This window comes from Giraffa tippelskirchi, chromosome 13, assembly GCF_054371585.1.
Source record: "Giraffa tippelskirchi isolate mGirTip1 chromosome 13, T2T-mGirTip1v1.2.pri, whole genome shotgun sequence".
NCBI classification, from domain to species: Eukaryota; Metazoa; Chordata; class Mammalia; order Artiodactyla; family Giraffidae; genus Giraffa; species Giraffa tippelskirchi.
This window is the reverse complement of record NC_137287.1, coordinates 60,589,952-60,603,893: the sequence shown is the minus strand read 5'-3', so window position 1 is coordinate 60,603,893 and position 13,942 is coordinate 60,589,952. Positions and strand designations below refer to the sequence as shown.

The following is a 13,942-nucleotide window of genomic DNA, read 5'->3' as shown; positions in this document are numbered from 1 at the left end:
AAAAAGGTAAAACTTGGCCCCCAGACATAACATCATGTGTATTTTTTTAATTATGAAAATTTTTTGGATTGAGGTATAGTTGATTTACAATATTATATAAATTTCAGGTATACAACATAGTGATTCAAAACTTTTAGAGATTTTACTTCATTTAGTTACTATAAAATATTGGCTATATTCTCTGTGTTTTACAATATAGCCTTTAGCTTATTTATTTTTTTTGGATTGAGGTATAGCTAATTTACAATATTATGTAAATTTCAGGTATACAACATAGTGATTCAAAACTTTTAGAGATTTTACTTCATTTAGTTACTATTGACTATATTGTAGCCAACATAAAATATAGCCAAAATATTGGCTATATTCTCTGTGTTTTACAATATAGGCTTTAGCTTATTTATTTTTTACAAAGTAGTTTATATCTCTCAATCCCATATCCCTGTATTACCCCTTCCCATTTTCCCTCTCCCCACTGGTAACCACTAGTTTGTTCTATCTGTGAGTCTGTTTCTTTTTTGTTATAGTTATTAGTTTGTTTTATTTTTTAGATTTCACATATAAGTGATAACATGAAATATTTATCTTTGTGTGGCTTACTTCACTAAGCATAAAACCTTGCAAGTCCATTCCTATTGTTGTGAATGGCAAATTTACATTATTTTTTATGTCTGAGTTATAGTCCATTATATGTGTGTATGCCACATCTTTATTTATCTGTTGATGGACACTTAGGTTGCTGCTGTATCTTATCAATTATAAATAATACTGCTAAGAACATTGGAGTGCATGTATCTTTCCAAATTAGTGCTTTTGTTTTCTTCAAATATAGACCCAGGAGTGGAGTATCTGGGTCATATGGTATTTTTTGTTTGTTTTGGGGGTTTTTTTTGCTGCAACACATAGCTTGTGGGATCTTAGTTCTCTGATCCAGGACTGAACCCAAGCCTGGCAGTGAAAGCAACAAGTCTTAACCACTGAACTCCCAGGGAACTCCCTAACATTTATAACTGTTTTTAATCTCCTGGCCAAGAATAGCGGTGAGATTTACCCATGCATAATGGACATAATCTTATCAGACACTGGGTCTGTCTGATGTTCCCTGTCATCGAATATTGTGCCCTGACCCTCACGTGCTTCGAGATTTACAGAGCATCTGAGTCAGACTGAACAAGAATATGAAAGATTCAATAACCAATAAAACTACTCACTTTGGAGGATCTCTTGAGATAACAATGTTTTATTAGTTTCATACAATCTATTAACTATAACCTGCAAATAAGTAGAAGGTAAAAATGACTTTCTGGAAGATAAAATTTTATCGAACTGCACACATCTTTGTGTTTGTTTGAATGATTTTTACAAAATAGGAAAAGCATGCTTCAAAAAACAGAATTTATCTGTTTGCATCATCCTTAGGAAACAAACTAACTTTTAACTTTCCTGAGTGAAGAAAGAATTCCTGTCAAGAGATATAGGAAAATCAACCTAAACACCAGGTCCAACAGCATCAGTTTTCATCAATTAATGAAGCTGTCTCCTGGACCAATGGCTCATATGGTTAGTCGGTTTTCTAAAAGCGATTATTACCATCGGCTTTACTGTTTCAGTCAATTGCACATCATTAGTGGGAAAAACAGAAGGCCTTTTACCTCTGGAGGGAACTGCAGAAGGCCTGTCAACAAGTTCAGCCTCCCTCTATGGGGCATCCCAATGATAACATCCGTTACCCCACTGTAAGCCGCCATTTTCAGCAGCTCGTAGAAAAAGCCCATCATGCTTTCTGCTCCTTCGCCTCCGTATCGCTTCACTGTGGCAAACTTGGTGGCCAAAAAGTGGTCAAATTCCTGTGGAACACCACACCAGACACAATAGTTACAGGAGAGCCGACTACCTGGGTCAAAGTCAAATACATTTAAGGAGATCCTGCACTGCTTCAAGCAGCTACAATAGGGTCTATTCAGTGCAGACCCCAGAGATGAACAGAAGTCACTCAGAGCCTGGCAAGAAACCCTGCCGAGGACACCAGGCAGCAGTGGGGACACAGAGAACACAACCCAAGTGTTAGAACTCACCCCAGTAGGAATCCCCTCAGAATGCCAGGCCTTTTCCAGGACTTGAGTTTTAGTTCAGGGCTCTATAGTATTTCATCTGGGCCGCAAACTAGCCATCCACCCACATTACTGGGGGCAGGGGTCTTGTCCTATTGATAGGCTCAAGTCCTGCGCACAGTCCTGGACATTCAATCCTATTAATCTACATTGAGAGCCTTTTTCATGTATAGTTCCTTTCTCTTTTTAAAATTTTTAACTTTTTAAAATCTTTTTTAAACTTTTTACTTTGTACTGGCGTATAGCCAAGTAACAATATTGTGATAGTTTCAGGTGATCAGTGAAGGAACTCAGCCATACATAGACATGTATTCCTTTTTCCTTTTTTAATCCCTTCAGGTAATTAAAAGAGGAATCAGATCTTAAGGACTTCACAGTCTTTTATGAAGGGAAGAGACAAATACATAGAAAGTTTCAACTCTGAGGAGAACCAGCAGCTCTGGTGGTTGGAGATCTATCTCTTTCTACTTAGAATAAAGTGGTGTGTGTTACACGGTCTATTGTGTTGAGGCCATGGGGGAATTGTGGCTACATTCAGAGAGTTCATGTCTTAACTCTCTCTTTTCAATATTTATATGTCTTTGGAGAAAAAGAGCCGAACAATTCCTTTCATATTAGCTGCTACTTTTATACCTGAGATTCTAGCATTAATTTTGACAGGTGTTTTCGCTCTTCTGTGGTAAATGCCTCCTTCTTCAGTTCCTCAAACCGCTTGGCAAACCAATCTTTCTCCTCCTGGCTCTGAAGCTGAGAGGTTTCGATAGAAATCTGCCCACAGTAGATCTGGTTGAGATAGGCAACGACTTCCTCAAGAGAGGCCTCCTCCTTCCCCATGTTCAATAATCCTACGAAATGGAATCAAAAGAGTCACTTTAAAGAATAGTCAACCAAATACAGAACATACCAACATCCTTATCTCAATTCAGAGCATTTCATTCTAAATAACTTGGGTCATCATCAATAGTTATCCGGATTTTTCTAAAGGCAAAACTAAAAATATGGTCAAAAGCCATAAAGTACTAAAAGGAGAGGAAATAAAAATCTTCCCCCAAACAGAGCCATGATGGCTTGATGCCAAATTTCAATTCTATAGTCTTTTCAAAGTAAATTTTGGACTTGCCATTCATCTGCTTTATAGCTATAAATCATCTGTACTACCTTGATTTGAAATATCTATCAAAATGTTCAAGTCTTATCAATATCTATAAAGCAATGCCTATTATTGCTCAATTGGCCTTAATGTGAATTAATATTGACAGCAATGCAACTTTCTAAGGTAAAAGGAAATCTCCCTGAACCTTGGCCAAAGAAAAGGAAGTTTTGTAATATATGACTGGCCCAGCACCAAATCAATTACCAGCCTTTTGCCTAAACCTACAACATGAATTTAACAAGCCAACATTTACTTTATATCATGTATGGTGTCTTACAGTAAATGTTACATCTTTGATATTGGCTGATCAAACCTGCAATGAACATGGGGATGCAGATATATCTTTAAGATACCAATTTTAGTTCCTTTAGATTTATACCCAGACATGGAATTGCTGGGTCATACAGTAGTTCTATTTTTAGTTTTTTAGAGATCCTCCCTACTGCTTTCCATAGCGGCTGCACTAACTTGCATTCCTATCAAGAGTGGACAAAGAGTTCCCTTTTCTCTCTGCATCCTCACTGACACTTGTATCTTTGGCTTTTGTTTGTTTGTTTGTAATTGAAGAGTACTTGATCTACACTGTTGAGTTAATTTTAGCAAAGTGATTCAGTTTTATATACACACTCACATTCTCTCTCTCTCTTTCATTTTCCTTTCCATTATAGTTTACCACAGGATAAATTAGTTCACTGTGTTATAGTACAGTAGGACCTTGTGGTTCGTCCAACTTTGGGGTTTTTTGACAACAGCCATTCTAACAGTTGTGAGGTGATAGTTCATTGTGGTTTTGATTTGCATTTCCCTGATGATTAGTGATGCCAAGCACTTTTTTATGTACCCATGGGCCATTTATGTATATGATTTGAACACAGAAGATATGGGCCCTGTCAGAAGACAATTCTAGAACCTCAACACTACTCTCCCAGACAGTGTCCGAATGTGCCCCTTGCTGTCTCCTCACACCCATGGAAGCCTCAGCTCCAGTGGGCATGACCGCAGTTCTTCAAGAACAGAGAAAGGAACCCCGCCTCAATGGCAGTTAACTGACACATGGACAGTCGACAGCTGATGACCTTTACCTGTGGTATTAAAGGGTCCCTGCAGAGTCTGCACCAGGGCTTGGATTTCAGGTACGTTTTCCTGCAGGGCTTGACCAGTGAAGAGCGGGTTGATTTTGGCAGCTTTATGCCCATGCTCACAATACACCATCACCAACCTGGCAAGGCCATGGTCCACTGATTGAGTGGAAAAACAACAACAACAATAGAACAATACAGTTTAGGATATGCCCATAAACCACAAAATCAGTTTTCAAAGAAACCTTTGTGGCTTTGGACATTTTTAACATGGGGTTCCTACCCACCACAGCTGCCAGTGGTTTTCAGGATTAAAAACTAGCAGAATCCAGGAAAACACACTTATTTCCTTAAATTTATCTCCTGAGAGCAAAAGTCACTGAAAAATAACTGGAAGGAACCAGAATTATGGGTGCACATTTGTGGAAATAACTATGCACATGGATAGATTTTAAAAGGAAACACTCCAAATGGAAAAAAACTGCTAAAATGTTATAATTTTAATTATGGATAACTATAGTCCTCTTAATTATTATTTGAGTTTTTTATATTGTACATTAAAAAAAAAACAGAGACAGTTTAAACTGCAAAATCAATGTTACATTTCCTCCTTTACGTCCTCCAGGTACACATTTTATAGACTCATGAAATCATAGACTAGGAAAAAGACCTTAGAAATGATCTTACTACTACATAATAAAAAAAAAAATCCTATTTGTAGTCTTAAATGAGTAATTCTTCAATCTCTTCTTAAAGAGGAAATCACTATATTTCAATGAATCTAATTCTGTCTTAGATGATTTTTTTTAAATCTTAGATGATTTTATATTGAGCCAAAAGCTGCTTTTCTTCCCTTTTGCACATGAAAGCCCTTCTAAAATTTGGAAGAAAATTCTTCAAGACCACAACTTCCAATATCATCTACAAAATTACATCCTTAGTGGAGTTAAGTTAATGGTAAGTATACAGGGTTATCATCACCATTCTCACCACAGTTTACTAGCCCTCTTTAAAAAAAAAAAAATTAATTAATTAATTATCATTGGACTTCCTGGTGGCACAGTGAATGAGAATCTGCCTGCCAATGCAGGGGACATGGGTTTGATTCCTGGTCTAGGAAGACTTCTTATGCCTCTCAGCAACTAAGCCCCTGCGCCACAACTACTGAGCCTGAGTGCTGCAACTGCTGAAGCCCTCTCGCCTAGAGCCTGTGCCCTGCGACTAGAAAAGCCACCACAGTGAGAAGTCCAAGCACTCCAAGTAGACAGTAGCCTCTGCTCTCGGAAACCAGAGAAAGCCTGCACAAAGCAACCAAGACCCAGCACAGGTAAAAATAAATACAAATAAATAAATATTATGATCATTTTTTAATGTTTTCCACACCTGTACCACATGTGGGATCTTAGGTCCCTGATCAAGGATCAAACCTGGGCCCCCTGCATTAGAAGCATAGAGTCTTAACCACTGCATGACCAGGGAAGTCCCCTACTAGCCCTCTTGTGAAAACATTCTCTTTAGCAAACCACATCTAGTTAAGAGATCACTGCTTCAGTTTCTCACTGAAAACCCAAGCTTTTAGTGATACTCTACAACACGGATGGGGGAGTTGGCACAAAAGGATGCCGTTCACCCCAAAGAACACACAGCACCTACTATTCTTGAAGAGGGAGAGCTTCCCCTCCCACCTCAGCACACATCCTCCGCCCATCCTCACCGTCTGTTTTCTCTCAGACTCTGTTTCACTGCTCTGGTTTCTTCTGCTGCTGCTGTGCTCCGTCATGTCTGACTCTTTTCGACCCCATGGACTGTAGCCTGCCGGGCTCCTCTGTCCAAGGAATTTTCCAGGCAAGAATACTGGAGTGGGTTGCCGTTTCCTCCAGACCCAACCCTGTATCTCTTCCCTCTCTGCCTCCTAGATCCTTCCACTGTGACGTCTAGAGTTCCATCCGTTCCATGATTAACAGACCTCCCTACGTTCTTCACCTCTTCCCTAAATGTTCCTCATATTCCTGTCTTCACAGGAATCTGTTTTCCCCTGAGGACACCAGTAAAAGGTGCAATTACTCATCACCCACACCCAGGCCCCTCCAGTAGGGTGGGTGGAGTCAATGCCTCCTCATTTCTCACTGATCTTTCTCTCCTGTTAGTCCTCTAACCCGCAACAAACCCCAGTCATCCGAGGGACATGCCACAGTGCTGATGACTAATCCCCACTGGCCAAAAACCATCATCAGATAATGTTGCAGGAGAATGCTTGTTGGCTGTGCCAATTTGTTTAGAAGAAAAAAGACTAAAAGACACTATATATCATACGAGCCTGAGCTGCATCTAGCATATTTGCACCTACATACTTCATATATGTCTCTTCATTTGCATATATATTTCATATGTATAAAGGAAATCAACCAAAAAGTTAGTGATGATTCTATGTCAAAATTCCCAATTTTCCTTGCTTATCATATTTTATATTTTCTAAGTTTTCCATAGTGAACATGGCCAATAGAGCTCTTTATTTATTTATTTATATTTTGGGGGGGCCATGCCACAAAGCTCGGAGAAGGCAATGGCACCCCACTCCAGTACTCTTGCCTGGAAAATCCCATGGACGGAGGAGCCTGGTAGGCTACAGTCCATGGGGTCGCACAGAGTTGGACACGACTGAAGCGACTTAGCAGCAGCAGCAGCCACAAAGCTTGTGGGATCTTAGTTCTCTGACTAGGGATTGAATCTGTGCCTGTGTCAATGGAAGCACCGAGTCCTCCACTGGACAGATGCTGAATGTAAAGCTCCAGTACTTCAGCCACCTGATGCAAAGAGCTGACTCATTGGAAAGGATCCTGATGCTGGGAAAGATTGAAGGCAAAAGAAGAAGAGGGCAACAGAGGATGAGATGGTTCGATAGCATCACCAATTCAATGGACATGAATTTGAGCAAACTCCACGAGATGGTGAAGCACAGGGAAGCCTGGGGTGCTGCAGTCCATGGGGTAGCAAAGAATTGGACACGACTTAGCAACAACCATGCCTAGACTGCTTGTGTGAACAAGATGATTTAGGCTGACCACCTGCTGTCCTTCTGGGAACCTGGGATTTTGGCACATGCAGAGGGTGCTTACATGAACCTCCTCCAATAAAAACTCTGGGTGCTGAGCCTCTAACAGGTTTCCCCGTTAGAACAGGGAAGTGTTCTCACAAGAACACCGCACATTTGTTGCTGTGTTTCTTGAAGAGAAGGGCATCGTGTGTGACCGTCATGAGGAAAAGAGCAGAAGGAAGACTGCACAGAGGGTCCCCCAGACCCTTCCTGTGCCTCTTCCATTACAGTCCAGCTGTGCATCCTCACTGCACCTACTAAACCTCAGCCAGGAGTCCAGCCATACACTATGTGCCATGAGTCCCTTCTGGAGACTTTCTAAGTGTGGGGTAGTCTCCAGGACACACGCTATGGATGACACAGGAGCTAAATACCTTAACAGTTGTGCCTTACAAATGCATATGGACAAATGCATATTCTGGGCCTTCCCTCATAGCTCATTTGGTAAAGAATCTGCCTGCAATGCAGGAGACCCAGGTTTGATTCCTGGGTTGGGAAGATCCCCTGGAGAAGGAAATGGCAACCCACTCCAGTATTCTTGCCTGGAGAATCCCATGGACAGAGGAGTCTGGCAGGCTACAGTCCATGGGGTCTCAAGAGTCAGACACGACTTAGCGACTTAACTACTAACTATATTCTGGGCCGCAGGCTCTGCACCCCAAATTTCCAGGCTGAAATATAGACAAGTGCATATTTCGGGTTGCAGACTCCATGCCCCAAGTTTCCGGGCTGAAATGTGGACAAGTGTATATTTTTCCGGCCCCACTTTCTGAGCACCAAGTTTCCAGGCTGAAACATGAACAAGTGCATTTTATCTGTGGAAGAGTCAGCTGAAGCCCAAACAGACTAAGTGACCTGCAGAAAGTGACAGAGGTAATGAAGAAGTTGGAATTTGAACTATTTGTACTTTAGTGTACTTCCCTGATAGCTCAGTTGGTAAAGAATCCACCTGCAATGCAGGAGACCCCAATTCGATTCCTGGGTTGGGAAGATCCGCTGGAGAATCGATAGGCTACCAACTCCAGTATTCTTGGGCTTCCCTGGTGGCTCAGCTGGTAAAGAATCTGCCTGCAATGTGGGAGACTTGGGTTTAATCCCTGGATTGGGAAGATCCCCTGGAGAAGGGAAAGGCTACCCACTCCAGTATTCTGGCCTGGAGAAGTCTATGGACTGTATAGTTCATGGGGTGGCAGAGTCAGACATGGCTAAGCGACTTTCACTTTGATTTTACTCCAGCGTTTCACCTGTTATACCGCAACAAAAATTGAAAAGGAAGTCAGAGCCTACAGCAAAAGAGAGGGGAGAACTAGAAGTCCATGAAACATTTAAAAAATCATCTAAATTTGAAAAATTATTTACTTATTGGCTGCACTGTCTTCACTGCTGCTTGCGGGCTTTCTCTAGTTGTCATGAGCAGTGGCTACTCTCTAGTTGTGGTGTGCTGACTTTTCAGGGAGATGGCTTCTCTTGTTGAAGCTCATAGGCTCTAGAGCATAGGTTCAATAGTTGTGGCACACAAGCTTAGCTGCCCCAAGGCATGTGGATCTTTCCAAACTAGGGGTCGAATCAGTATCCCCTGCATTGCAAGGTAGATTCTTAACCACCCCTGAACCACCAATGAAAGTGAAAGTCGCTTAGCCGTGTCCAGCTCTTTACGACCCCATAGACTGTACAGTCCATGGACTTCTCCAGGCCAGAATACTGGAGTGGGTAGCCTTTCCCTTCTCCAGGGGATCTTCCCAACCCAGGGATCGACCTCAGGTCTCCTGCATTGCAGAGGGATTCTTTACCATCTGAGCCACCAGGGAAGCCCAGGGAAGTCTCAACATTTTTTAAAAATCTCTAATGTTGCTAAGATTTTCCCCAACTGTTTTTCCTATAAGGCCTCCAGTAAAGCCTCCTATTATTTCTCTCTCTCTCTTTTTTTTTTTTGGCCACGCACCGCGCAGTTTGTGGGATCTTAGTTCCCCCACCAGTGATGGAACCTGGGCCTTAGCAAGTGCAAGCACCAAGTCCTAACCATTGGACAACCAAGGAACTCCCAAGGCTCCTATTATTTCTAATATGCAACACACCTACAACCTCACTTCAGCTACCAAAGCTCATTGCTAAGATCAGAAACCACTAAACACTATTTGGAATCTTATAGGCCCCATCTCCTAATCATCTCTTAATTCCGCCATTTCCCCCAATTCTTCATAATGAAATTTATACTTATGAATCACCAATCCTAAGCTGTTGCATTTCTATATACTAACAACAAACTATCAGAGATAGAAATTAAGGAAACAACCCCATTAACTGTAATATCAAAAAGAATAAAATTCCTAGGAATAAACCTATCTAAGGAGGTAAAAGACCTGTACTCAGAAAACTATAAGACACTGATGAAAGAAATGGAAGATGACACAAATAGATGGAAAGATATACAGTGTCCTTGGACTGGAAGAATTAAAGAACTGTTAATATGACAATACTTCCAAAGCCAATCTATAGATTCAGTGCAATTCCTATCAAAATACCAATAATTTGTCACAGAACTAGAACAAATAACTCTAAAATGTGTATGGAAAGTGTGAAAAGTGAAAGTGTTAGTTGCTCAGTTGTGTCCAACTCTTTGTGACCCCATGGCTTAGAGCCCACCAGGCTCCTCAGTCCATAGAATTTCCCAGGCAAGAATACTGGAGTGGTGTTGGGAGCCATTCTGGAACTACTGCCGGGTGACAAAGTCACGGCACCAATCAAGAAGAAACTGCAAAGCGTTTCTCTCCAGGATCGGAACCTTTGCTCCTTCCTGTTTCTATACTTCTGTTGTAGCTAGCTGTGTTTCTTTCTTTCTGTTGGGAGCCGTCCTGTTTCTATTGCCGGATGACAAAGTCACGGCACCAATCAAGAAGAAACTGCAAAGCGGTTTCTCTCCAGGATCGGAACCTTCCCTCCTTCCTGTTTCTATCCTTTTGTTGTGGCTAACTCTGTTTCATTCTTTGATGGCTGGAGTTGTAGGGGCTTCCATGATGAGATCATGAGAGTTCAATAAAAAGAAATATGATCCCTTGCCCCAGAGAAACATTCCAAAAATGATTAAACCTACTGAGGCCCCTGACTGGTGGGTCCCTAACATTCAGCCAGGGAATAAGGTCATGATCATTTGGAAAACAAGCCCTAAGCCTATTGTGACCTGGCCTCATGAGGAAATTGTTATTGATGACTGGAAAACTTGGGTCATGTATCAGGGAGAGTTACAGAAACTAAGCCAATTGCCTTTTCCCCTCAAAATCTAAGCACAAACAGAAAAGATATATATAAATTGTATTGTAAATAGTATCTAGTAAACTGCAAAAGATTTCCCCTTGCCAGAAATAGTCTTGTGGTATGTGGGTAGATGGTAAACAAGCCACCACTGACAATGGCTGTACTATGAAAAACTTTGCCCTTAGCCATCACTATAGTTTTTAGTCATTGAAGCAAGACGCTGTACTCACTGTAGTAGCAGGCTGTACAAAATAAACAGATGGAATAATATGATTTTTAGATTATGTTTTAGTAAAATAAAAATAGGTTTCTGGGTAAACATGTAACCAAAATGTGACAATAGACTAGGAAAAAACTTTTAACACATCTTAGAATCAGGGGATGTTGATCTAAATGGAAAAATATTGTAAGAATCATTACGTAGAAGATCATATGCTATATAAATAGAGACTAAAGCAATAAAGAGTGTGGTCTTTAGGCCATCAAAAAAAAAAAAAACTCTCTGTCTCTTTTCCTTTCGCCGACGCCGTTCATCCCTTGGGGACCCCTGGACCAGCTGGAGCGGGACTCCGGCGGAGTGGGTAACCATTCCCTTCTCCAGAGGATCTTCCCGATCCAGGGATCAAACCCAGGTCTCCTGCATTGGCAGGCAGATTCTTTACTGTCTGAGCCGCCAAGGAAGACCTTGTGTATGGAAATCCACCTCCATTTCAATTTAGGATTGTTGATAAATAGAACTCAAGCTTACTTGGAAGCTGAGGTGTACACAGGTTAAAGAACGAGCTCTTTTACTAATAGTCAATTACAAAGGACACATATCATGGGTCAAATTTTAACTCCTGAAACCACTGCCATCCAAAAAGGTCACTAGAAGCAAATTCAAGATCTCTTTGAAGACTTACTACAGTGAAAACCTTAATAAATGAGGTATTCATCCTATGTTGGCCTTGATACTTGCTTGGCCAAGACAAACATATGAAGAAAGAAGCTGATGAAGGGCAAAGAGGAGAAGGAAGGCACCATAACTTGGACTACACCTCCTCCCATTTCTCTGTGTACCTTGGACGTGGGAGCTGCCTTGTGTTCATTTTCAGTAGGGTTTGTGAATACATTCTCTGTGTGGGAAGAAAACCTTAGAGTATTTAAATGGCCAAAGGGGTTGAGTGTGGTGATACTAGTTATTTTCCAACATCTATTTTCCTCTTCTCTTTCAAAATAACTTTTAGCTGGAAGGTGGCCGCCCTGAAGAAAGACTATGCTTTCCAATCTCCCTTGCAAGGATGTACAGACGTGTGACCAAGCTCTATTGGACAAACATATCTTATATATACATCCCTTACTGACTATAATGAGGTTTGGCCATGATGACCACAGACCTCCTGCTAGAAAATCACTTAGTGTGACATGAAAATACAAATTCCTGGACCTCATCTCAGGTCACTGAATGAGAACTGGGATGAGGGTGAGGCGAGGGAGGGCAGCCTGGGAACTAGCCTTTTAAACATCATTCAGAGTGACCTGAACGCACACTTGAGTTTGAGGGAAACTGACACGCAAAATTAGACACTCCATTTGTCAAGTGAAATAAGATATAGTCTTACTCTCAAGGGATTAGCTATCTAGCTGACCAAAATGCTGTTCCTAAAGAAACCTGTTGCACTCAAGAAAGAGAAATCAGTTTTATTCTGAATATCTCTGGAGATCAAGAACACAATATTGAGGTTTCAGTATGTGATCTACTACTCAAAGGTCAGGTGTCTAGATGATGAAAGGATCCTACTTGTTAATCCAATAACTGGACCAAAGGTATCAAATGGGACCTCCCTGGTGGTCCAGTGGCTAGGACTTCAGACTCTCACTGTCCAGGGCCAGGGTTCAATCCCTGGCCAGGGAACTAAGATCTCATAAGCCACGTGGCACAGCAAATAATAATAACAAATAAAAATTTTAAATGCCAAGTGACCTTTCTCTAACGACCAATCTGCGTTCATCTTCTATTCTGTGAGGATGAATAAACATACAATAATTTTGGAGCATAAACCAAATACTCAAAATTGGTCTCTTGTACATGAGGATGCAACTGAGCCTCCAAAAACTGATATTCATGTCTCCTAATCCATTAAAACCCGAGTAGCATAGTTCTGAATTCAGCAAAGAGTTTTAAACTCCTAAAGAGGCTAGACAGAAGAGACGAATAGATAATAAATACCATGCTGAGATCCAAGAACACCAACGCCCTCTTCACCCTAGTCACCATCGCGATCCCCACAGATCCCCCTCACACCGGCTTTGGAGACAGCCCTGGAAAATGTGTATCTTTGGGAGAACTCCAGGAGCTGGGCCATCTTAGAACTTTTCCTGCAGCCCCGCTTCCGCAAACAGCTAAGTTCTCACACGTTTTACCACAAGGAATGGAAAAGACAAGAGCTCACAGAACCATTCTGTGACCCGGACCCTGACAAGACGCAGGCCTGTCCTCTGCTCCCTGGCGTCCCCTTCCTCTTCGCCCACGTGCTCGCACACTGAGGCCCCCAGAAGTCCAAATCCTCAAAAGCACCCACCCCGGGCCCAGAAATAAGACCCCTTGCCTCTCCAGCAGCCACGCCCACCGGCCCAGGCCCCATCTTGACCTGGGTGGCGCGCCAGGCCGCCCTCGGGCTCCTGGCTCTCGGGCTTCCTCGGCCGGTAGCCATAGACACCCCTCTCTGTCTGGTAGCCGCGCCGGAGGAAGAGCGGAGCGGCCCGGCCGAGGCCCAGTCTTGCTGCTGCCACAGCGGCCCAGGCCATGTCCCACCAGGCGCCCGGGACCCAGAGATCTGGGCGGGATGTCCAGGAGCCGCGGCCGCAGGGAGATCGCTCCTGCGCAGAACCTCCGCGGGGGAGGTCAGAGGCCTTAGGAGGGAGGCGAGGGGAAAAACCCGCCCCCTAGACAACACCCTCAGTCCTGATTGGCCAGGGCCCGGCCCTTGGAGCCAATCCAGATCAGCCGCCCGCAAAGCCAAGCCTAGCCGCTGGGATCCAGCGACACTCGCGAGGGCCTAGAGGCTGAGTCAAATCCTGCATTTGGGAAAAGGAGGAGTGAGGAGAGTGTACCGGCTTTCTGGTAACAAAGCTATGTATGTTGGATATATCTGTGTATGCTGCAGTCTCCCTCCGGGAGTGATCACTCACCACCCCTCTCCTGGAAGCTCCAGAGCATAGCCTCACACGCACCATGCAATCTCCCACAGAAAGGAAAAATTAGCGACAGACT

At 42.6% G+C, this 13,942-nt stretch overlaps 1 protein-coding gene across 9 annotated transcripts in view; it reads right to left on the bottom strand.

Moving 5' to 3' along the window:
* The window catches only part of DHTKD1 (dehydrogenase E1 and transketolase domain containing 1), a 43,487-nt gene extending 29,927 nt beyond the window's left edge, over positions 1 to 13,560 (bottom strand). For 4 of the 9 annotated variants that reach the window (XR_014072489.1, XR_014072491.1, XM_081554090.1 and 1 more), the window contains exons 1-4: positions 13,278 to 13,560; positions 4,347 to 4,502; positions 2,745 to 2,956; positions 1,653 to 1,847 (exon numbers count right to left, since the gene is read on the bottom strand). Coding sequence is in view for 5 of the 9 variants with exons in the window: in XM_081554090.1 (XP_081410216.1) it covers positions 1,653 to 1,847; positions 2,745 to 2,956; positions 4,347 to 4,502; positions 13,278 to 13,476 (762 nt within the window). In the remaining 4 variants the exon portion in view is untranslated. Of the gene's footprint in view, positions 1 to 1,652; positions 1,848 to 2,744; positions 2,957 to 4,346; positions 4,503 to 6,057; positions 6,522 to 13,277 lie in introns of those variants that run through there. The other 5 variants (XR_014072490.1, XR_014072492.1, XM_081554091.1 and 2 more) reach the window with 3 other exon arrangements.
* Positions 13,561 to 13,942: the final 382 nt, after the last annotated feature.